This window comes from Boleophthalmus pectinirostris, unplaced genomic scaffold (assembly GCF_026225935.1).
Source record: "Boleophthalmus pectinirostris isolate CB_2022bp ecotype Guang Dong unplaced genomic scaffold, ASM2622593v1 HiC_scaffold_14, whole genome shotgun sequence".
In the NCBI taxonomy this organism is placed as follows: domain Eukaryota; kingdom Metazoa; phylum Chordata; class Actinopteri; order Gobiiformes; family Gobiidae; genus Boleophthalmus; species Boleophthalmus pectinirostris.
The window spans coordinates 27,448,457-27,471,561 of record NW_026571047.1 but is presented as its reverse complement, the minus strand read 5'-3'; the positions used below and the strand labels follow the sequence as shown (position 1 = coordinate 27,471,561).

Below are 23,105 nucleotides of genomic sequence, written 5' to 3'. Positions count from 1 at the left end.
ATTACTACTATTACTACCACCATTACTACTACTACTACAAATACAACTACCAGTACCACTACTATTACTACCACCACTACTACTACTACAACAAATACAACTACCAGTACTACTACTATTACTACCACTACTACTACTACTACTACAAATACAACTACCAGAACTACTACTATTACTACTACTACAAATACAACTACCAGTACCACTACTATTACTACCACCACTACTACTACTACTACAACAAATACAACTACCAGCACCACTACTATTACTACCACTACTACTATTACTACTACAAATACAACTACCAGTACTACTACTATTACTACTACCACTACTACTATTACTACTACAAATACAACTACCAGTACTACTACTATTACTACCACTACTACTATTACTACTACTACAAATACAACTACCAGTACTACTACTATTACTACCGCTACTACTACCACTACTACAAATACAACTACCAGTACTACTACTATTACTACCACTACTACTACTACTACTACAAATACAACTACCAGTACTACTACTATTACTACCACTACTACTACTACTACTACAAATACAACTACCAGTACTACTACTATTACTACCACTACTACTACTACTACAAATACAACTACCAGTACCACTACTACTACTACCACTACTACTACTACTACAAATACAACTACCAGTACTACTACTATTGCTACCACCACTATTACTACTACTACAAATACAACTGACCAGTACCACTACTACTACTACCACTACTACTACACTACAAATACAACTACCAGTACCACTACTACTACTACCACTACTACTACCACTACAAATACAACTACCACTACCTACTACTACTACTACTACTACTACTACTACTACTACTACTACTACTACTACTACTACTACTACTACTACTGTGTAATTAGTACCAATAAGCATATACTACTGTTGCAATTATAACTAAATACTACTACTTCAATAACTACAACAATCATCACATCTATGGCCAGATTTTCCTCTTAGTTTTATAGATTAGAAGATAAGTATAGATCTGAGTTGCCATATGTGCCATAAAAAAGTAGTTTAAAGTAATATTAGTGACGCTTTAAATGCACCAAAAGTCTAAGTTAATTTGCAACTAATAACTTCCACATCTGCTCTTCAGTAAAACTCGCCGACCGCTAATCGCATATTAAACCAATCCAGGTGCTTATTATTACACAACTTTAAAGACATTTGTGTAAATCTATGACACCATTTTCCCATTTGCTAATGTCTGACCCTGTTCCCTCATTCACAAATTGCCGCGGTAACCTTGCTGTCATCTTCGTCCTCATTAAAACTATTGTGAGATTCTGGTTAGAAACACCAGACCCCAACTTTCCAGAGTGTCCCAGACTCTGGAGCTCATCAGGGGGAAGGCTTTCATGTGTGCGTCCCAGATCGGAGCGCTGGCTGTGGGGAAGAGTTGAAAAGTGAGTTGAAAAGTCCTGGAGCAACCCGACCAGCTGTGAAAGAAACCACCGCTCAGAATGATGTGGTAAATACAGACAGATGAGGAGAAAACTGGTTCACGTGGTTGCAGTAGCTCATCTGCTTTATTACATTACATTTTACACTAAACAGAAATGAATAGAGGAGCCAAAATTATTATCAAGTAAGAGTAATGTTACTTAAAATTAGTATTACTTAAGTAGAAGTATAAAGTGGTCTAAGAAATTATACAAGTAAGAGTAAAAAAGTACCGTATTTTTCAGACTATAAGTCACTCCGGAGTATAAGGCTACGTTCACACTGCGGCATGAAGTGACCCAAATCCGATTTTTTGGCTCCTATGTGACCTGTATCTGATCTTTTAATGACAGTCTGAACGACACAGATCAGATTTTTTCAAATGCGACCCATGCCACTTCGATATGTGGTACTAAAACCGATACATATCTGATCTTTTGACATGCGACTTCAGTCTGAACGGCCAAAGCGCATCCATCCGACCTACACGTTATCAACAAGCCACAAACGTCACTATTCTGCACTGAAGTAGGTGAAAATTGTTAATGAACTCCGTGTCACTGAAGCGAAGCACATCACCACTCACCACTCTTGGCTACGTCTCCACATCCACACGTTCGCTGCCGCTGCCCCACAAAACACCACGGCCAAAACCCTCGTCCTTCTCCTTCTCAATCTCCTCCTTAAAACAAGTAAGTTGTTCATGTTCTGGCTCCGGTACGAGAGGAACTTTAAAATCTCCAGGTGCTCAATGCTCGCGTCCATGTTTGGACAACTTTCGTAAACACAGAGCACGCTCGCTGCGGTTGACGTCGTCGTGTCTCCAGTGCACATGCGAGACACTTTTGGGCCGTTTAACGTTCACACAGGGGATCACATACAAGTTGCATTTAATTGGAAATGTGAACGACCTCGCAAAAACATTGAATTTCACAAAAAAATCCAAATTGAGCGTTAAGCCCTGCAGTCTGAACGTAGCCTAAGTCGCACCAGCCAAAAAATGCGTAATGAAGAAGAAAAAACATAAGTTGCACCGAACTATAAGTCGCACTTTTTGGGGGAAATTTATTTTATGAAATCAGGGACCAGGAACCGACATTTTATCTTTAAATAACAATAGAATAAAGAACAACAGGTTGAATAGCTGTTAATATGTTAAAGTAACATATTAACAATTATTCAGATAATTATAGATCAGTTTATTTAATTTCCATTACATCAGAGACACATTATCAATTGAGGCAGCAAAATCTTACTTCTTTTCCCTTATCCTCTCACATATCACATACTGTATCATCAGCTGGTCTAATACATCACTCACAACAATAAAACCCATTGAATCACTCTATAAACAAGCTCTAAAAACACTACAGATACCATTATTGTCACATTTTGCAGAAATACAAATTAATGACCTGGGACAATCTTATTAAATTTAAAAATATCTGTCTAATGTACAAGATTAAACGTGGCTTGGCTCCCCCTTCGCTGAATGACTTTGTTAATTTCAGATCTAGTGAGGGTAGAGTGACCAGAGGAGCAGTGAAGGAAGACTGCATTATTCCACATACAGAAAAACTGTATTTGGTCTAGTGTGTTTTCTCCGTCAGAGCGTCCCATCAGTGGAAATCTGTGCCTGAAGCCGTCAGAACATTTCCCTCCATTCTCTGCTTTTAAAAAGAATGCTAAAAAGTGGCTTTTAGAAACGCAAATGTGTGAATACAAAAATTTTTCTTGTATTTTTGCAATCTTATTGTACATTTGTGTAATTTTTTATGTGTAACTCTTAAGTGTATTTTCTTTTAGGATGCCTTTTGACATCTGGCAAAGGGACTATCGATGCAAATTAGCTCTTATCAGCAAACTTGGGCACATTTACATTATTTTGATATTGATTAATGTGCATTGTCCTTTTTCAAATAAATAAATAAATAAATATAGCATAAACAACAGAACATAAGTTTACTAAACTCTCGATCTCACTCCAAATCACAAAATCCATAGAATCCATTGAATTCTTCATCCTCGGTGTCACTTCTGAGCAACTCCACGCAACTTCGGTTATCACCGAAGTCCAGGCTTTGTCATCCAGTGAGCTCCAGGAAAGTTGCATGTTGCACCCTCCCAGTTCCTGTGAAGCTGTGTTCTCCATTCCCGCTTCCCGCCAGTCCCTCACAAGTTTCTCATTCAATTCAAACTTTCTTTCTGCTGCTCGATTACCATATTCTGCTGCAGATTTCACGACTTGCAGCAGGACAGCGGCTTTTTCTGACAGTCCTCTCGAAGCTGTCAGTGTGAAAATTTTAATATATAAGTCGCACTGGAGTTTAAGTCGCAGGAAACACTCAAACCATGAAAAAAAGTGCCACTTATAGTCCAAAAAATACGGTATTTGGGAAAACTACTACTCAAGTAAGAGTAACTTAAAGTTACACTGCGTGACACTTCTCTCTTGCTTTGTCTCCATGTAAATGAATGTTATTGCTTTGTTTAGAATGTTCCACAGTATAGATTAAACCTTTTTATCACAAGACAAACATTACAGTTCAGATCTGTGGAGCGTCCCTATTCACAAAAGGAATTAATGTATTTTTATGCAACACAAAAACAAGTAATGAAAAAATGCTATCATGGAACACTCCAGGCAAAGCAATAACATCTCCATGGTGACAAGTAGGAATCAAAATACACTAAACAGTTTGTATGAACCCCGGAAGTTACAGACTGCCCACCGGCCAATCAGCAAAGAGATCTGAAGCCATGACATCAAACTCAAGCGCCTGTCTGGGTCCCTTTTGTGGAACAGCACAACAGTAAACAAAGCGGTTGAGATCGATGTAGATAAAAACAGACATTCTGTGTTGGCAACGATTCCAGAGATCGAGGATTTAAAGCCGGAACAGACGTTATTGCCCTTCTTCCTATGGGATTTGGCGCGTTACATACGTCACGACCAAATAGCAGCGATTGGTTAAATTAAAAAAGTACCTGCCTACCGTCGAGCTAAAGAATCCTAATGCTGTGAGGTCAGATGGTTTCCACAAAGTGAAACCAGCTGATGAAACAGGCTATTAAATAGTAACTGTCAGGATGAAATATCTGATTTATAATTAAAAGTTAATGTAATTTGAAGGACAAAACATTAAATAATCTGGTATTTTCAAAGGATGCATGTAAAAATGAGATGAAACTAAATCATGTCTGAAGGAGCGCTGCAAGAAACACAAATGTTCAAATCATTTCAGATTGTCACATAAAGCTTTGGTCACTTGTGCATTTACTCACAGAGAGAAGAGGAACCAAAACTTTTACTCAAGTAAGAGTACTATTCCTTCAATAGAAACATTCTCAAGAAGGAGTAAAAGTATGCTGCTAGAAAAGTCCTCTGAAAAATACAATTTCGTTAAAAAGTGACTCAAGAAAATGTAACTGAACTACTCATCTCTGACACTAAAACATACAGACGGCAAACAGAGATTGTCTCAATTATAACCGCATAAAAATAAGGGAGGGTTTTGTTTCTGAGAATTCCAAATGCAGATGTGAGTTTGTGACTCACCAATATTGGGAAAATTCATCTTGTTGTGCAAAGTAATACACAAAAGTGATGATAAGTTAAACTGAGTATTTCTCAAACTCAGAGATCCTGACCACCCACAGTTTAGACAAATGACATGGAGTTTAGACATTTGAAATTGAAGTGTTTTCTCTTTCATTTTACTTCTTCAGGGTTTTAATTAATGTTTTACTCTTGGTTTTCTTTTATTAATACAACGTTTCAGTCACTCTGATCTTCCTCAGGTATAAGGAAAGCCCCTTCTGCTCCGAGTTTATAACCCTGCATTTGATTATCCTTCTGAATCGGTTTTCTGAGAAAGTTGACAAGAGACACAAATGACACGGTCCTTTTCCTGGGATGGCGCAACTCGGACTTCGGTGGTGGAAAAAGTAGATCGGGCAAGGATTCTGAGTCAGAATCCAAGATGCTGCGCCCACTGTGATGTGTAAATATGAAGTGTTTTCATTGTGTTTGGACACTTTGGTGGTTCAGTCACTCGTATCGTTGCAGTACTTTACCGTGTCCGTATCACTGCCTGAGGGTCTGGTAGTCGGTGTTGTGGTGAGTCCAACACGGAAACATAATAATATGGTACGCAAATCCGAGGTCCATGTGGGAGTCGGAAGATAATCGAACCCAGGGTGAGTTAAGGCACTGCCCCCTTGACCGTAATCATCCACAAACATTCACAATTAGACCTCAACATTACCGTATTTCCAGGCTATTAGGCGCTCTGGATTATAAAACGCACTGTCATTAAATGGTCTATTTTCGAACTTTTTTCACAAATAAACTGCACCGGACTTTAAACGAAACACAACAGTGTGATGGGTGAGTGGTTTTGTTTGTTTGTGGCGTTCACGGTGACTCTGGGCTTTGTTCAGTTGTGGCGTGTAGGGAGGGTGCTGTCTGGGACCGCTGGATTGTCGGTGTGTTCGCAGTGACTCAGTTGTTCAGTTGTGTCCAGAAGCGGCACATTGCACTGGCTTTTTCGGTTCGTTCCTCCGTTCCGTTCCTCGTCGGCGTGGAGTGATGAGTGTGTTTGCGGCTTTGTAGTTTACTGAAGTCGTGCTGGGACTCCCGAGTGGATTCGATTGTGGGGCGCGCAGTCTTTTTTTGATGGGGTTGGAGGTTTAAGAGCTTACCTAATAGCCCGGAAAATACGGTATACATAATTAACTGCACTAATCTGTCAGAAATTAAAACACATGGATAATAATTTGAAAAATATGAAGATTATTATCAACATTAAAAAGTTCATTTCATTATTCTAGCTAATTTTATCAAAATAATCAGCACATCGAAGAGTTTACATGAACCTCCCTCGTGGCTCAGAGGGAGGGCGTATATAAACTCTCTTCATTACAACACTATTTGGACTTCATAACATTACATTAAACAACAATTCATCATGTAAGTCTTTTGGGGTAAGAGTTTATACTGTAGAGTAAAAATCAACAGGCTTTGCGTTTTGGAGCAGGCACCTGTTTGATCCCACAGAAACACAGAGGAGACACGTCATGTTTCAGTTGGATAAAATCAACAAAAAACAGAGCCCAGCGGACGCATCTATAATTGTAATTAGTAAGAGGGGCAAGGAGAGTCTGCATGTTTGGAGAAATTGGAATGTACCAAGGCGTCGTGCAGACAGTGTTGAGAGTAACGCGTTATAAAAGTAATGAATTACTGTAATGCTTTGGTTTTTTGCTGTAATGCAGTAATATAAGTCATTAGAAGAAGAAAAAATTGCAATATTTTACTTGGTACAAATGTCAGCGAGATGTGTTACAATGCTTTTTCAACCTGGATTGAAGTGGTGGGTTTTTCGTTTTTTCTTCAGACAAATTCACTAAAATCACCGCAATATCAGCACTGGTGAAACGCCATCGTTACGGGTCCGAATGTCGGGACGGGCCCAGAGATACGTAGACCGTCGTGTGACCGCGGGCGAAAGGACCAACGCAGAGCTCCACGCTCCATGGGGCGAAGAGCAGCTGACACCCGATTGCACTTAGCGGACACCCTGCTCCACGGGCTCAGGGTTCTCTCAGGGGCGGTCCGAGATTCCAAGTTCTAGTCCAAGATTAGGCCTCGTTTGGTCCTGGTTTAGTCCTGGTTTAATCTTGGTTTAGTCCTGGTTTAGTCCTGGTTCAGTCCTCGGTTCAGTCTTGGTTTAGTCCTGGTTCAGTCCTCGGTTCAGTCTTGGTTTAGTCCTGGTTCAGTCCTCGGTTCAGTCTTGGTTAAGTCCTGGTTCAGTCCTCGGTTCAGTCTTGGTTTAGTCCTGGTTCAGTCCTCGGTTCAGTCTTGGTTAAGTCCTGGTTCAGTCCTCGGTTCAGTCTTGGTTTAGTCCTGGTTCAGTCCTCGGTTCAGTCTTGGTTTAGTCCTGGTTCAGTCCTCGGTTCAGTCTTGGTTAAGTCCTGGTTCAGTCCTCGGTTCAGTCTTGGTTTAGTCCTGGTTCAGTCCTCGGTCAGTCTTGGTTAAGTCCTGGTCAGTCCTCGTTCAGTCTTGGTTTAGTCCTGGTTCAGTCCTCGGTTCAGTCTTGGTTTAGTCCTGGTTCAGTCCTCGGTTCAGTCTTGGTTTAGTCCTGGTTCAGTCCTCGGTTCAGTCTTGGTTAAGTCCTGGTTCAGTCCTCAGTTCAGTCTTGGTTTAGTCCTGGTTCAGTCCTCGGTTCAGTCTTGGTTTAGTCCTGGTTCAGCTCTAGTTCAGTTCTGTTTTAGTCCTGATTTAGTCCTGGTTTAGACCTGGTTCAGTCCGGGTTCAGCTCTGGTTTAGACCAAGTTCCGTCTGGTTTTAGACCTGGTGTAGTCCTGGTTCAGTTCATATACGGCGCAAAAGTTTGTCATTTTCGCTCACTGATTGTTATTTGACGAAAGTTATTTTGGTGAGAGTAACTTAAAGTGCTGCAGTAGTTGTTTAATGTTTTACATTTTAAATGCAGTAATATTGTAATGTAACAAATTATTTTGAAATTACAATAACAAGTCATAAATAACACAGTTTTGAAGTAACTTGTCCATCTGTGCTCGCAGGTTTCTGCCTCTTCTACAGTTAAATATAGGTGGATATTTGAATATTTGGGACAATTCTGGGTCAGTCTTTAATATATTCCAGAATTTAATATATGCCAAATTCTGAAGTGAATACAGCGACCTTAAAAAGAAGTCTTCCTAAAAGCCAGATCTTCCTCCTCAGACAGGTGTGTCAAACTACAGACGACTTATTTTAAAGTGTTACCCCATTAAATAAAAAGTTTGTGTTAGATTCACTCACCATGACCATCCTGCAGGAGCCGTGTCGAGGCGCGGCCCTGACCCCGCCCCTGTGAGGCCCGAGGAGGTGAGGGGGCGGGGCTCTGTGCGGAGGCGGGACGGGCGGTCTGGGCTGGACAGGTGCAGGAGACAGGGACAGGGTCAGTGACAGGGGGACAGGAGCACGGCCCAGGTGCACGGGGGGGCACTGGGGGAGTCTCCGAAGACTGTGGGACGGGTACGGACCAGGAGAGGCCAACGATTCAGGCTGAAAGAAAAAAACAAAACAAATTGAGTTGGATATAATCATAAATACTACTTTTATATACTTTTGAATTGCTTTGAAATGGTAGAAATGTGCAGAAACCAAATGTTCCCAGTTTATAGAAAAATAAATCAATAAAATAAAGCTGCTCGCGGCGATGATGGCCCTCGCCTACGGCAAAATATGCTTCTCAGCCTCCCACTCATTTGGAATTTTTGAATTTTCCAGGGGGCGCTGTTGAGTCAGGTCACTTTGAGCTTGTTGCAATCCCAGTTTTATCGATTTTTTTGCTGGGCCAGTCGATTTGATACCCCCAAGTGAGACTTTTTGTTGACGTTTAGGGGTTCAAAATGCGATTATCTATGTGGGGAAAAAAAAGAATAAGAAGAAATCGGCGAAGAACAATAGCCCGAGCCAGTTACTTCACCAAAAATCAATACTCCTTTAAAGTAAAGTTACCCGACTGGCAAAATCCTAAATGAAAATTGAATTGAGTACTCTAACCTGTCGTAAAGTCACACTTTAAAGGTTCATTGTGTAACTTTTCAATCGCTTTTCTTCATGGAGATGCTATTGCTTTGTCTGGAATGTTTCACAGTTTGGCATTAAAACTTTCTATCTTTACAGAGACCAAACCAGACCAAGTTACAGGTCAGATCTGTGGAGAGGCGATCTCACTTACAGTCAGAATGAATGTTTTTTGTGTATGTTTGAGCTGTAAAACCACCTGTGAATGAAGAAATGTACGTAGAGCTGCTTAATGTCATACTGTGGAACATTTCAGGCAGAGCAATGACACATCCATAGAAACAAGCAACCAAAATGTTAAATAGTGCTTAATTTTTTTGCAGGAGATTCATCAAATTATAACAAGAATTAAGCTTAATCCAAATCCAGGCAGGTTTTTGATGAGGGAACAATGTTTTAAGCTCAAAAAGTCAGCTTTGCATAATAAGTATTTTAACAAATCTTGAATATGATTATTTCTTTTAGTGACTAAACCACCGCAACTCACCATATTACAAGAAAAATCAGCATTTTTACAATATTAATTTATACACTCCCTATCTAAATTACCGTATATTATGGACAATAAGGCACACTTAAAATCCTTTAATTTTCTCAAAAATCGACAGTGCACCTTATGTATTAATTCTGCTTGTGCTTACTGACCTCGAATTGATTTTATGTGGTACACGGCGCTCAAAAATCTGTCAAAATGTTTTAGTACAACTTTGGTAAATTACAAAGCCGCACCGCTTGATGGATTGTCTGAGCATTACAGCTACTGTAGTCAGGAGCCTCACTGAGAAAGTCCAACAGAAGTTGACCGCATCAAGGCACAAGGAGTGAGCCATTTTTTTCAGCGCTTACAGTTTATGCAAATTAGTGATGTGGTTTTAAGTTTCATTTCTGTAAAACATAAACAAATGCGCGCAAAGCTGCATTAAACACATGATTACTCAATGTATGTTTGAGTCGTCCTCGTAGGAAATACAAGAAACAAAAATATTACACATTCACCAAGACAGGGAGGCAACACCGGGCAAATTACGCCACGATCTGCCAATGGACCGTGGACGCCTGGACTAAGGGATCAGTCTGCTTTCGATAATCCTTCAGAATCAGTTTTCCGAGGAAGTTGCCTAACCACACTCGTGACGCACCTCTTTTCCTGGAACATCGCGACTCAGATCTTGATGGCGGAAAAAGTCGACTGAGCAAGGATTCCGAGTCAAAATCTAAGATGGCTCCGCCCACTGTGACATGTAAATATGAAGTGTTTTCATTGTGTTTGGACACTTTGGTGGTTTAAATGACAATTTCAGTCACTCGTATCACTGTCGTACTTTACCACGTCCGTATCACTGCCTATGGGTTTGGTAGTCGGTTTTATGGTGAGGCCAATATTGAACAAATACGTGATTTAACGGGTGTTAACGTCCCTAAGGTTGTAACGGAAGAGAAATCATAACAAAAAATGAAAAAGAAAATTTCAAATATTAAATTCATTAAAGTAGTCGGAACAGTCATAATTATAATCCACGTAGTCCAACACGCGAAAAATAATATGTTTCAAACTCGGATGTGACGTCAAATCCGAGGTCTAAATGGGAGTCGGAAAATAATCGAACACAGGGTTAGTCTCAAGTGTCGTCCGTCTGTTTCTCTTAATGCGTCTTATAATCCGGTGTGTTTTATGTATGAAAATAAACGAGAGAATTCAACATTATTGATATTGTGCCTTATAGTCCGAAAAATACGGTAAATATTATGAGCCTGTTGAATATTGTGATCAGAAACCGAGCTATATTTGGGTGGATCACATTTGAGACTGAACAACTGAATGAAGACCTGCTCTGTCTGTCTCATATCAGTAACGTCAGTCTCCTCTCCTCTGTTCTGCTCTGGAGGTCGTCACAGGTGCATAAATCAAGCGCTCCCTGCACCTCTGAGTGACCTTTTAAAATGAAAGAGAGGTTCTGCTCCTGTCTGCTCCTGCCTGCGCCTGTCAGACCGGACCCCACGCAGTCTATTGTAAACCCTCGTGTCTCTGGGCGAAACACATTCATTATAATAACAAAAGAGACAGGCTTTGTTTATGCTGTCGGCCTCTCATTCAATTCTCTGAAACAAAATGAACCAATTTAACTTTTCATTTTAGGCAAGTTTTCAGTCTGTTTCTTCTCCAGCAATAATAAGACAGACTGGCCCCCGGTTACACACTGTCGAAGGCATGATTTTAATGCACCGCCTAATCCTTTGGTAGAAAATGTCATATTAAATTATGAATGAAAGTTTTGTGTTTGAGCGTCACTTCTCGAAATGCTTTTTGTACATAACCCAAGGCACCTTTCTGATCATTTTAGTTTCAAAGTTTTACGCTCCTGTTGAATATTTTTACATTTCAGAAGTAGTAGCAGTAGAAGTAGTAGTAGTAAAAGTAAGTATATTGTTCCAAGTCATACAATTAAACTAGTTTAACTTCTCAAACTGAAATATTGCACACGTTAGGGCTGAACGATTTTAAGAAAAAAAACTGAATTGTGATTTTTCTGGCAGATATTGCCATTTTGATTTCATCCACGATTTTTTTCAAACCAAGTTTCAGTGCACATGAACATTTATAAACATCACAGAAACTTACATCATACCAGAGTACTGCACCGATGATTTGACGCCGGACAGTTTGCGCACATTTGTTTACGTTTTACAGACACGAAACTGCACACACATGGCTAATTTGCATAAACTATAAGCTCTGAAAAAAAAAAAAAAAAACAGCTCGCTCCTTGCGCTGCTGATGCGGTTCAGCTTCTGTCGGACTAAAGGACACGACTCAGTGGAATATGAGTGTTCTTTCTGTGACAGAGGATGTGCTGATGATGGTGAGTCTGGTCTGTGCTTCTATCGCGTTGGAGATGGTTCATGTTAAACTTTACACGAACGCCAGGTTTAAATCCTCGCTTCCTCGCGTTGTGGTGGTTACTTCATTACTTGGCAGCGCATAGACCTCGACACAGACCCATAAATCAAAAACGATGGCGACAAGGCGACAGTGGCAGAGTGCGTTTAGGTGATGCAGAACTAAACTTTGAACTTAAATTGAGCTTTAGGATCACTGCAAGAGAGCTTTGATGCTCCCAAAAGGGCAATAACGTCTTTTCCCTTGATAAAATTCACCAAACATTCTCTTTGTTCCGGCTTTAAATCCTCGATCTCGGGAATCGTTGCCAACACAGAATATATGACTCTTTGCTGATTGGCTGGTGCTGAACTCGCACTTCCGGGGTTTTTGCGAACTGTCTAGTGTATTCCGATTCCTGACCTCGTCGCTGGAAAGAAATGAAATTGAGCGGAGGCAGTAGGTGGCGCCAGCCTGGCTACATAGTCACGATAATAAATGACAGGTACAGTAGGCAGACAGTAAGCTACTTAAATTCAAATAAACAAAAAAACTAAACAAAATAACAACATCAGCACAATGAAAAACACACACGCACTCACACATGACAAATTTGAACAAAAACTAAGAAGGAGTTTAAATATAGTCATAAAATATTTGAATATATTGATATTGTCTTAGTCAGAGGCCAAAGTGGAGGTTTGCTGTGACGGTAAAGCTAAGAACAACTAGCATGCAAACACACACTTCCTGATTATCAGACCATAAACACTTTGTAATTAGATCATAATTTGACCTCAAGAGCTGCTTAAACAATATATCTATTAAAGATAGTTAAATGTCCATATTTACTGGGGACAGTCCCAGTTTTGAGCCATGTGTCCCCTGTCCCAGCAGATTTATCCAAAACCACTGATTTATCCCAGTTTTATACAAGAAATGTCGCAGGTGTTTCTATTTTTGACCAATCTGACAGTGAAGAGAGGCATACGTTGTCATTTGTTTTAGTGAAATACAGAAAATCTGCTTAAAAATGACAAAAACACAAAGAAAATGTGACTGTACTGAGTCACATTAGTGCCAAGCGCATGACAATTTTCCTTAATTATACTCGTTTCCCAATTTTATTATTACCAACCAACCCAAATCAGGGGTGTCCAAGTTTTTTATTTTGAAAATCTGGTTATCCTTGAAGAAACCCACTCAGACACAGAGAGAACAAGACTCTGAATCATACCCGGGACCATTTTGTTGCGAGTTTAACCGTTCTTCTCCTTTGTGTTTTCCTTTATTAGTATTTTTTACAGTACCCACGCGAAGCTTCCATGTAACAGGATGAGTAGACGCTCCATACGTCGTGCCAGAAATCTGCTAGCCATTACAGCCTCTGCCAGATGTGCAATCCTCCATTACAACCTTATATTCTCTCAAACCTCTCCGCAGCACCCCACAGCTGTACAATGACCTCACCTGCACTTCCCTTTCATCAACCCTCCTCTCCTCGCAAACACAAAACACATGCTGCTAACTGGAAGGCACCGCGAGCTCGCGCCGTCCCGCCTGATCCGCGTCGCTCCACCTCGCAAACTCTAAATTAAAGTAACTAAGACACAGTTTCTCATTGAGCCAATCCATCACGGGTCACCTCCCATTACAAAGCGTGTCAGGGCGGTAATAGAGGAGTTAGGATGGCACCTATAGCCTATTACAGCGGATTTTTTTATTTTTTTTGCCTTATAGTTGCAGTCTGAAGCAGTTTATATAGAAATTAGCCTTTAAAGCTGCATTGTTTAACTTTTTGGTTGGGGGTTTGTCACCTGGTTGTTTCTGTGAATATATGGTAACTGCTCTGATTGAAATGTTCCACAGTATGACATTAAACACAGGGTTCCCACATTCATAGAAATCCTGGAAAAGTCATGGAAATTGAAAATGTCATTTTCCAAGCTTGGAAAAGTCATGGAATTTTGTAAATTCAAACCCCGTGCACACTAGTACGTATTCGAGTCGTGTTCCTTGTGGATGCAATGTTCGTCCACACTAATCCATTTGAAAATGGCGCTGGTGCCTCCAGCTCCCACAAATTCATCTGAGTACAGATCTGATCCTTCACTGTGTGGACGCCTGAAAACACTGACATGCTGATGTAGGTTTATGCACCGCGACGTAGCTAATTCACCACCAAAACACTAAGAGGCTAGAATATATTCATATATACGGTCTGTGTGTACGACCTGCAGACGTATAATCTCTGAAAAGTTTAACATGAACCATCTCCAACGTGACAGAAACACAGAACAGACTCACCATCAGCAGAACACCCCTCTGTCACAGAAACAACATCATATTCCACTGAGTCCTGTCCTTTAGTCCAACAGAAGCTGAACTGTATCAGTGCACAATAACGAGCTGTTTTTTGAGCACTCAGTTTATGCAAATGAGCCATGTGGTTTTAAGTTTAGTTTCTGTAAAACGTAAATAAATATGCTCAAAGCTGTGTGGATAAGGAAGGATTGCTGACACAGAAACAATGTGTGTGGACACAGATTGTTTCCGATACGGTGATGCGGTGATACGTTTCAGTGTAAATGGGGTCTCAATGAACGTTTTGGAAAAGTCATGGAATTTTAGGGCCTGTTTACACGAGAACGCTTGCGGGTAAAAACAATGAAATATATGGAAGTGCCTTTTGTTTAGACAGACTCTTGCAAAAGGCATGAAGCACGTTAAGCGTGAGAGTACGAGAGAAGGTTTGCTCGATAGTTTCTTTGGAATCCGCGGAGGAGCTTTTGCATCAAACCATGTTAAACTTGACACCAGCTCCTATCGCTACAGTGGCATCAATACAGTTCTATCTTACATTTATTCAATTACAGGAGGTTTTACAGCTCAAAAAAACCTAAAAAAAAAAAAGACATTCTGACCATGAGTGGGGTCGCCTCTCCATAGATCTGACCTGTAATTTGGACTGGTTTGATCTCCATGAAGATAGAAAGGTTTAATGGCATATTGTGAAACATTCCAGACAAAGCAATAACATCTCCATGGAGAAAAGCATTTGACGGACCTTCCACCAGAAAAGTGACACAAATTTGACTCTTGTGAGCTTTAAGCCAAGTTATAATGTTGTTGCATCATCAAAAACATTCATGGAGTTGTATTTTGTTTCATTCACATGTTTGAGCTACTTTTTATTATTAGTCTGTTTACATCTGCAAAGCTCAAAACACTCTGTTCCACCTTGTGATGTCATGAAGTGGTAGTTTTCAAGTGAACAGCTCCTTTTACCTTTAGTTCAGTAAAGCAGTGTTTCCCAAACTTTTTTCTGGGGACCCATATTTTAAAATCACAAATCTTCACGACCCAAGTCAAAAGACATTATTCGTAAATCACAAAATAAAACTGTGAATTATTGAACATAAATGAGGATATTTTATTGTTGACTGAGTGATAATTTTCTCTCTGAACAATTAGTATTACCGTATTTTTCAGACTATAAGGCGTAATATCAATAATGTTGAATCCTCTCGTCTATTTTCATAAATAACGTGCACCGGATTATAAGGAGCATTAAGCGAAACAAACGACACTTGAGACTTGAGACTTTTTTATTTCCTACGAGAATGACTCAAATATAGATTGAGTAATAATGTGTTTAATGCAGCTTTGTGCACATTTGTTTATGTTTTACAGAAATGAAACTTCAAACCACATGTCTAATTTGTAATAAAAAACTAAATTACAAAAAAAACTGCTCCTAGTGCACTGATGCAGTTCAGCTTCTGTCTGACTAAAGAACACAAGTGGAATATGTGTGAAAATCAGTTCGAGGTCAGTGAGCACAGCTACAATTAATGCATAAATCGCACCGGATTATAAGGTGCACTGTTGATTTTTCAGAAAATTAAGGGATTTTAAGTGCGCCTTATAGTCCAAAAAATATGGTACTCAAGTTTTACACAAGGAAAAACAGTAATTAGTGTTTCCCACAGAAAATTGGTTAGGCAAGATCGTAACAAGGCAACCCAAAAAAGGGAAACAATGCATTAGAGATTGACAATTCCAGGACTGAAATCAAGCAAATTATTCAAGTGAAGGTAAAACACAGTATTACCACATGACATCACAAGGTGGAACAAAGTGTTTTCTGTTTGAGAGAAGAAATGTGCAAAAACATGCAGGATTTGTGAGTTAAACATGTGTGAATGAAACAAAACTTAGACTTAGACTTGGACAAACTTTATCGATCCACAAGGTAAATTATTTAGTATTATTTCTTATTATAAAACACAACTCCAGGTCTGTTTGTGAGGAGGAAAAACATTATAACATAGATCAGAAAATAGTGTAATATTAGTCCTTTAATATATTCTAGATAAAATGATTTAGCTTTAACAGGGTGTAGTTAATGATAAAAAGCTTACGAGTGTGGACCTCCTAGTGTTCACCGCGGACACTATCAGACCCACTGGGATATTTTAATTGGATCTGAGCGGGCTGACATTTGTGCAAGTAATAAGTGAAATCTGCACTGGGGGAATTGGAGGTTCAGAACAGCTGAGGTACAAGGCTATAGGTGTGTCCAAGAAAACCTGCCAAACTTTTAAACAGGGCTATTATGCAAAATCGACGTTTTGGAGCCTTCTGCCGTGTTCTAATGTTTTTCCCCTCATCAAAAACATGCCTGAAGTGTTTCTGTAGGTCATCCAGGCGTGTTTGAGTCATCTAGTGATCTCTCCCGGGCCCAATTTGAAGTGTCTTGACAGTTAGGAGTAACATTCTGTCCAGACCACAAGCACGGCAATTCTCCAAAAACATATACAAAAGAATAACACGAAACAACACACTACAACTGCACGGACCTGATTTGATGCGCAGAATGTGCTCTGAAGGGGGAGTCACTGAGCAGTATTTAAATTTTAGGTTGTCAGGGATGTTTTCTAATCTAATACATTTTATTTACCGTATTTTTCAGACTATAAGTGGCACTTTTTTCATGGTTTGCTGGTCCTGTGATTTATATATTAAAACGTTCACACTGGCAGCCACAAGAGGGCGCTCAAGTCTTGTGTGTCAGTATCTGCTGCTCCTGTTTCTCCTGTACCACTGTTACTTGGCTCTACTGCACATGTCTCCTGCAGAAAGAGCCTCCGTCCTGCTGCAAGTAGTGAAATATGCGAGTGAGAAACTTGTGAGGGACTGAAAGGAGGGAAGGAGAACACAACTTCACGGTAACCAGGAGGGAGCACCATGCAACTTTCCTGGAAGCCACTCGATGGATGGACAAAGTCTGGACTTCAGTGACACCGAAACCATCCTGTTATGATTCAGAAAGGCTGGAATAATTCTATCTGGAACTGATGCTGAGTCTGACGACAGCGACACAGAAGAGGAAGCGGCGCTCTGTTTACCTCCGGAGGTCGTGGAGTTGCTCAGAAGTGACACCGAGGATGAAGAATTGAATGGATTTAGTGATTTGGAGTGAGATGGAGAGTTTGTTAAACTTGTTCTGTTCTGTTGTTTATGTTATAGTTTATCTGAAAAACTGTTCATATGTGACGTTAACAGTCTGTTGTTCTCTCTTCTATTGTTTTTACTAGAACTTGACTTTCAAGATGAAATGTCACTTCCTGGTCTCTGATTTGATAAAATACATTTCCCTCAAAAAATGCGACTTATATATGTTTTTTTTCTTACACATTCATTACGCATTTTTTGGCTGGTGCGACTTATAGTCCAAAAAATACTGTAAATAATTGTTCTTTGTTAAAGGTGCACTGTGTAACTTTTCTGGTGGAGTGTCTGTCACCTGCTTTTCTTCATGGAGATATTGCCTTGAATGTTGCACAGTATGGCATTACACTTATTTATCTCTATGTAGACAGAAGGTGACACCACAGGGTCAAGTTACATGTCAGATCTGTGAAGAGGCGAGCCCACTCACAGTAAGAATGTGAGTTTTGAAGTCAATAAAAAACATGTTACTGAGTAAATGCAAGGTCGATACTTTTAATGCCATACCGGGACATTCCAAACAAAGCAACAACATCTCCATGGAGACAAGCAGATGGTAGAACCTGCACCAGAAAAGTTACAGAGTGCACCTTTAAAGTAAGAGAAATATATTAAAACAATGAACAAAAAGAATGCAAGTTTTAAGGCCAATAAAATGCCGGGACATTCCAGAAAAAATAATAACATCTCCATGGAGACAAGTTGAAAAGTTACACAGTGCACCTCAACTTTAATTAAAATTGTATGGAAAAAAAAAGTTTGTAATAAGCGGGATAGAGGAGTTTATTACCTTAAAGATGGCGGCCGTTAGTGGCTGAGGTGGAGCAGGTCGTGAGGGGGACACAGACGTCACAGGAGGAGGAGGAGGGTTTGGAGAAGATGATCCACTCAGACCAGCGCTCACGGACCTGGACAACAACACAAAATAACTTTTTTTTTTACGATGATTCAATCTTTTAATTAAGAACAATATACCAATTATCATGAGCCATTCCACCTAGTCCTACTCCTACAACTATCACCAAACTCTAAACCAGGGGTGTCAAACTCATTTTGGTCCGGGGGCCGTATCCAACCGACTTTGATCCCAAAGGGGCCGGATCAGAAAACTCATGTCATATAAACCCCAAAAATAACAATAAGTTCAAATATTTGTGCAGAGAAACACAAATCTATTACAGAAATCTTTTTAAATTGATGAACTCTTTCTTATTATAATATTATAATATTATGAACAACCTGAAACTGTAAGAAAAATTCAATTTCAACACAATGTTTTAACATGAACTTGTATGTAAACAAGAATAAGTCAATTTTTCTTGTAAAATCCTGCACTCGGCTCCACTTTTCTTATGTTGGACATTTTTCTGATGAGGGTGTCACGGTTTGACAACAGTCAAAACGATCGTCCTTTAAGAGCGTTTGGAAAGAGACAAGTCTTCATTTGTGCTGCTCTGGTGGGAGGGGCCACGTACAGAGACGCTGGAGACGCTGCTGTGATAAACACCACAGAAAATTAACAAGATTTTAATAGAAAATATAATTACAATATTTTAGTAGAAAATCACCCAAGGGCCACATTAAAGGTCTTGGAGGGCCGGATCTGGCCCCCGGGCCTTATGTTTGACACCTGTGCTCTAAACAATACCTGCTCTGCAACGTTTACTGGTTTAGACCTGGTTTAGTTTTGAGTTAAGTCCCAATTTCGATGAAGTGTGCTGACATGACTGTATGCTAAATATGTAAATAATTAAAAAAAAAAAAAAAAGTCATTATGTAACTTGTCTGGTGGATTGTCTCCATGGAGATGTTATCGCTTTGCCAGGAATATTCTACATCAGGAGTTTTCAAGTGAATGTGAGCCTCCTCTTAGATAAAGACAGCTGAGCGGCATGGTTTAGTCCTGGTTAAATCCTGGTTTATACCTGGTTTAGACTGGGTTTTAATCCTGGTTTTAGTCCTTGGTTTTAGTCCTGGTCTACTCATGGTCTAGCTCTGGTACAGTCCTGGTTTAGTCCTGGTTTTAGTCCTGGTTTTAGTCCTGATTTTAGTCCTGGTTTAGTCCTGGTTGAATCCTGGTTGAACCCTGGTTAAGTCCTGGTTTTGTCCTGGTTTAGACCTGATTTTAGTCATGATTTTCATCCTGGTTTAGTCCTGGTCTAGTGCTGGTTTAGTCCTGATTTAGTCCTGGTTTAGTCCTGGTCTAGTGCTGGTTTAGTCCTGGTTTAGACCTGGTTTTAGTCCTGTTTTGTCCTGGTTTAGTCCTGGTTTATGCGAAAAAAACAAACAAAAAACCCTCCTCTAACTTTATGAAAACAACATAAATACTCTTATTGCCATTCACTTCCAAACAAAGCAAGAAAATCTCCATGGAGACAAGCAGCAGGTGGAAGAAGCTCCACCAGAAATGTTACATAATGCATCTTTAAGTAAAACAAAATCATTGGGAGGAATAAGAAAATCTCTGTAAATGTTATTGAGGACATTTCCAGTTCTTTTGTTGCTGTTCCCAATACAGCTCCTATATACAACACATGTATAAAACGCTTATTCTCTGTTAGGGAAAAAAAAACAAAAAAACAAATGAAAATGGCTGATTGCGTTTAGTGGCTGTCAGAGATAGAAAAAAAAAAATCCTAATTACATTCATTCATAACGGCACTTAGCCTGTAATGCGTATGCTAATGGATAAATGAGACAGATCACAATGAGAGATTGATCTGAGCCTGTGAGCGAATCTGAAACACCCACTCCCAGCTGTCACCACGAGCCGCACGACACCAAAGTACAGCACCTCACCGCAAACGGGGTCCTGTTTATGTATTATTAATGCACAGAATGATTTTGGTCAGAGTTAATACACCAGTTATTTGTGTTTAATCAAAAGTTTACCTCTAGAGAAAGAATAGATTCAGAAGTATGTTAAGATTTTGAGATTATTTGTTGAGCGTTTTTGTGACTGATTGGAGTAATAACTGTACTAGCAATTAAAATCTGATTAACTGCACGGCTCTAGTTGCTGATTTATAGTTTGCTCGGTGTCAAATGGCTTAAGCAGACGGGGCGACGGTGGTTCAGTTGGTAGGGAGTTTCAGTTGAGTGTTTTCCACTAATCCGAAGGTTACAGGTTCGAATCCAGCTCTTGACGTAAACATTAGAGGTCTGAGCGGGACAGAATTTTCGGTCCCGCTCCCGCTCGTGCCCGCAATGAGCTTTCAAAATGTGTCCCATGCCGCGCTGTTTTGTGTCGGGTCCCGATGGATGTTTACTAGAGCCTGGCAGTCCCGCGGGCCCTCGCCACATTCCTACCCTCACCTACAGTCATGAGCTCTGGGTAATGACTGAAAGGACAAGATCGCGGATACAAGCAGTTGAAATGAGTTTCCTCCGCAGGGTGGCAGGGCGCTCCCTTAGAGACAGGGTGAGGAGCTCAGTCACACGGGAGGAGCTCAGAGTAGAGCCGCTGCTCCTCCACGTCGAAAGGAGCAGCTGAGGTGGCTCGGGCATCTGTTCCAAATGCCTCCTGGACTCCTCCCTCGGGAGGTGTTCCAGGCACGTCCCACAGGGAGGAGACCCTGAGGAAGACCCAAGACACACTGGAGGGACTATGTCTCTGGCCTGGCCTGGGAGATCCAGGGGCCGGGTAAGCAGAGGAAAATAGATGGATGGACACTTACAATTGAATCTACTCAAATAAAGTAAAACATTTCCAATTTAAGTAATTTTTACTTTCCTAGATATGACTTTTTGCAGTGCTTTGGTAGCAGCTGTGACAGCTGTTGCTGTGTCCTTGGGCAAGACACTTAACACCCCTGGCCCCTAGTGTCTGTGAGTGAGTGGAAAACTCCTTTAAGAGCCTTGAAGGTGGATGTAGTTTTAGTTTAGTTTTTTAGTTTTATTTGTAGCTGACCTGAGCTTCTCCAGAGGACCCTTGTTGTTGGTGAACATCAGCCCCAGCAGAGACTTCCTCTTCAGGCAGAAAACCAGCACAGCCCCCAGGACGGAGAGGAGGGCCACCACCACCCCCCCGGCCATCACACTGACGTGGCCTGAACACAACAACAGAAACAGAAACATCAATAATGTAATCCATATTATTGATATTCTGATGATAACCTAAGATAGCACATTGATATTTTGAAAACCATCGTGCCGTAGTAATGATAAAGAGATAATGATCCTTACACAGGTTGTCTTTATGTTTCATCGTCACTAGAGATTTTCTGAACTTTATGGGTTTCTTGTTCATATTGACAATAAAAGAAAACTAAAATCTTATATTACACTGTCACATACATATCTATTTTATATTGCAGTAGTAACTGTAATCCAAGAAACAGTTGTAGTTTTATGTACCGTAGGCTATATGTAGTTACAGTAACAGAAACCTTGAACAACCATAGTTGTATACTAGTAGTATGTAGTAGTAGTAATAGTAGTAGTAGCAGTAGTACACAGCAAAAAGTGGAGTGTTAAAATTTACTCTCACAAAATCAATTTTAACATTTTCTCAAGGTTTATATGAGTCCAGTCTGTTCTAAGTCTGTTCTTAATTTAACATTTTTGGAAATGTTAATTAAGTAACACTGGACCAAAGTTCCAGTTTAACCTCGAAATCAAGAGTTATATTAACATTTTGAGAGCAAACTGATAACGCTTTGTAGGGTTATCCTGATTTATTTTAGTTAATTTAAGATCAAATTATGCACAAAACTGGTTCAAACTGATCTCTCGGAGGAGTTTGACAGGGTGGGTGGGAGGTGCCAAATTAACACTGAGGAAAGTTAAATTAACACTTGGGGAAGTTGAATTAACTTTAACCATATCAACTCTGACAAATAACCCCAACTCAAACTATAATATAAATAACACCTTTTGTGTTACTATTTCACCCTGAAATTTTAACCCTCCAGTTTTTGCTGTTAACAGACACAGAATAAAGTACAGCAGTGTTTATTTACCTGCTAATCTGATGGGTCCACTGTCCACACTTCCTCCAAACCCGCCCTTATCACAGAAAGGAGGAGCCCAGTGCGCTTCACAGTGACAGTTCTTGTTGTTGTTGCAAACCTGAAACATAACAATCGTTTTAACATTGTTATTTTAATATTTAAATAAAACTCAAATAGCACCTTCTGTATAACACTTTAAACTGAATACATTCATAGTACATCATGGAAACAAACAAACAAACAAACAAACAAAAAAAAACCTCAAATTACCAAACTCAGATAAAAAAAAAATCAACTTGAGAAATTCAAGTTGAGAAATTCAGATTTTAAAAAACTCAAGTTGCCAAATTCATAAATAAATAAATAAATAAATAAATAAAATTAAATAAAAAAAATTCAAGCAGAGAAATTCAAGTTGAAAATGTATTCAGTTTAAAGTGTATTCAGTACATCATGGACAATGGATTTTTTTCAGATGATCAACAGCCAGGGTGCCCACTCTTTTTCACTGACCTAAAGTGAATTTTCCATGATTTTACGGCACCTATGTTTGTAGAATTGATCAAACTTTTATAAATATGAAATGTTAACTCTTTCCACTCACCTTATGGTTTGGTTTTATAGTTTTTTAACATTCAAAATACTG

The 23,105-nt window shown here is 39.8% G+C and overlaps 1 protein-coding gene across 1 annotated transcript in view; it reads right to left on the bottom strand.

The window, feature by feature from the left end:
* The window catches only part of LOC110163799 (disintegrin and metalloproteinase domain-containing protein 12-like), a 333,462-nt gene that overhangs the window by 6,170 nt on the left and 304,187 nt on the right, over positions 1 to 23,105 (bottom strand). The window contains exons 18-21 of the mRNA XM_055149921.1: positions 22,469 to 22,577; positions 21,418 to 21,556; positions 18,298 to 18,415; positions 8,345 to 8,590 (exon numbers count right to left, since the gene is read on the bottom strand). Of these exons, the coding sequence (XP_055005896.1) occupies positions 8,345 to 8,590; positions 18,298 to 18,415; positions 21,418 to 21,556; positions 22,469 to 22,577 (612 nt within the window). The remainder of the gene's footprint in view (positions 1 to 8,344; positions 8,591 to 18,297; positions 18,416 to 21,417; positions 21,557 to 22,468; positions 22,578 to 23,105) is intronic.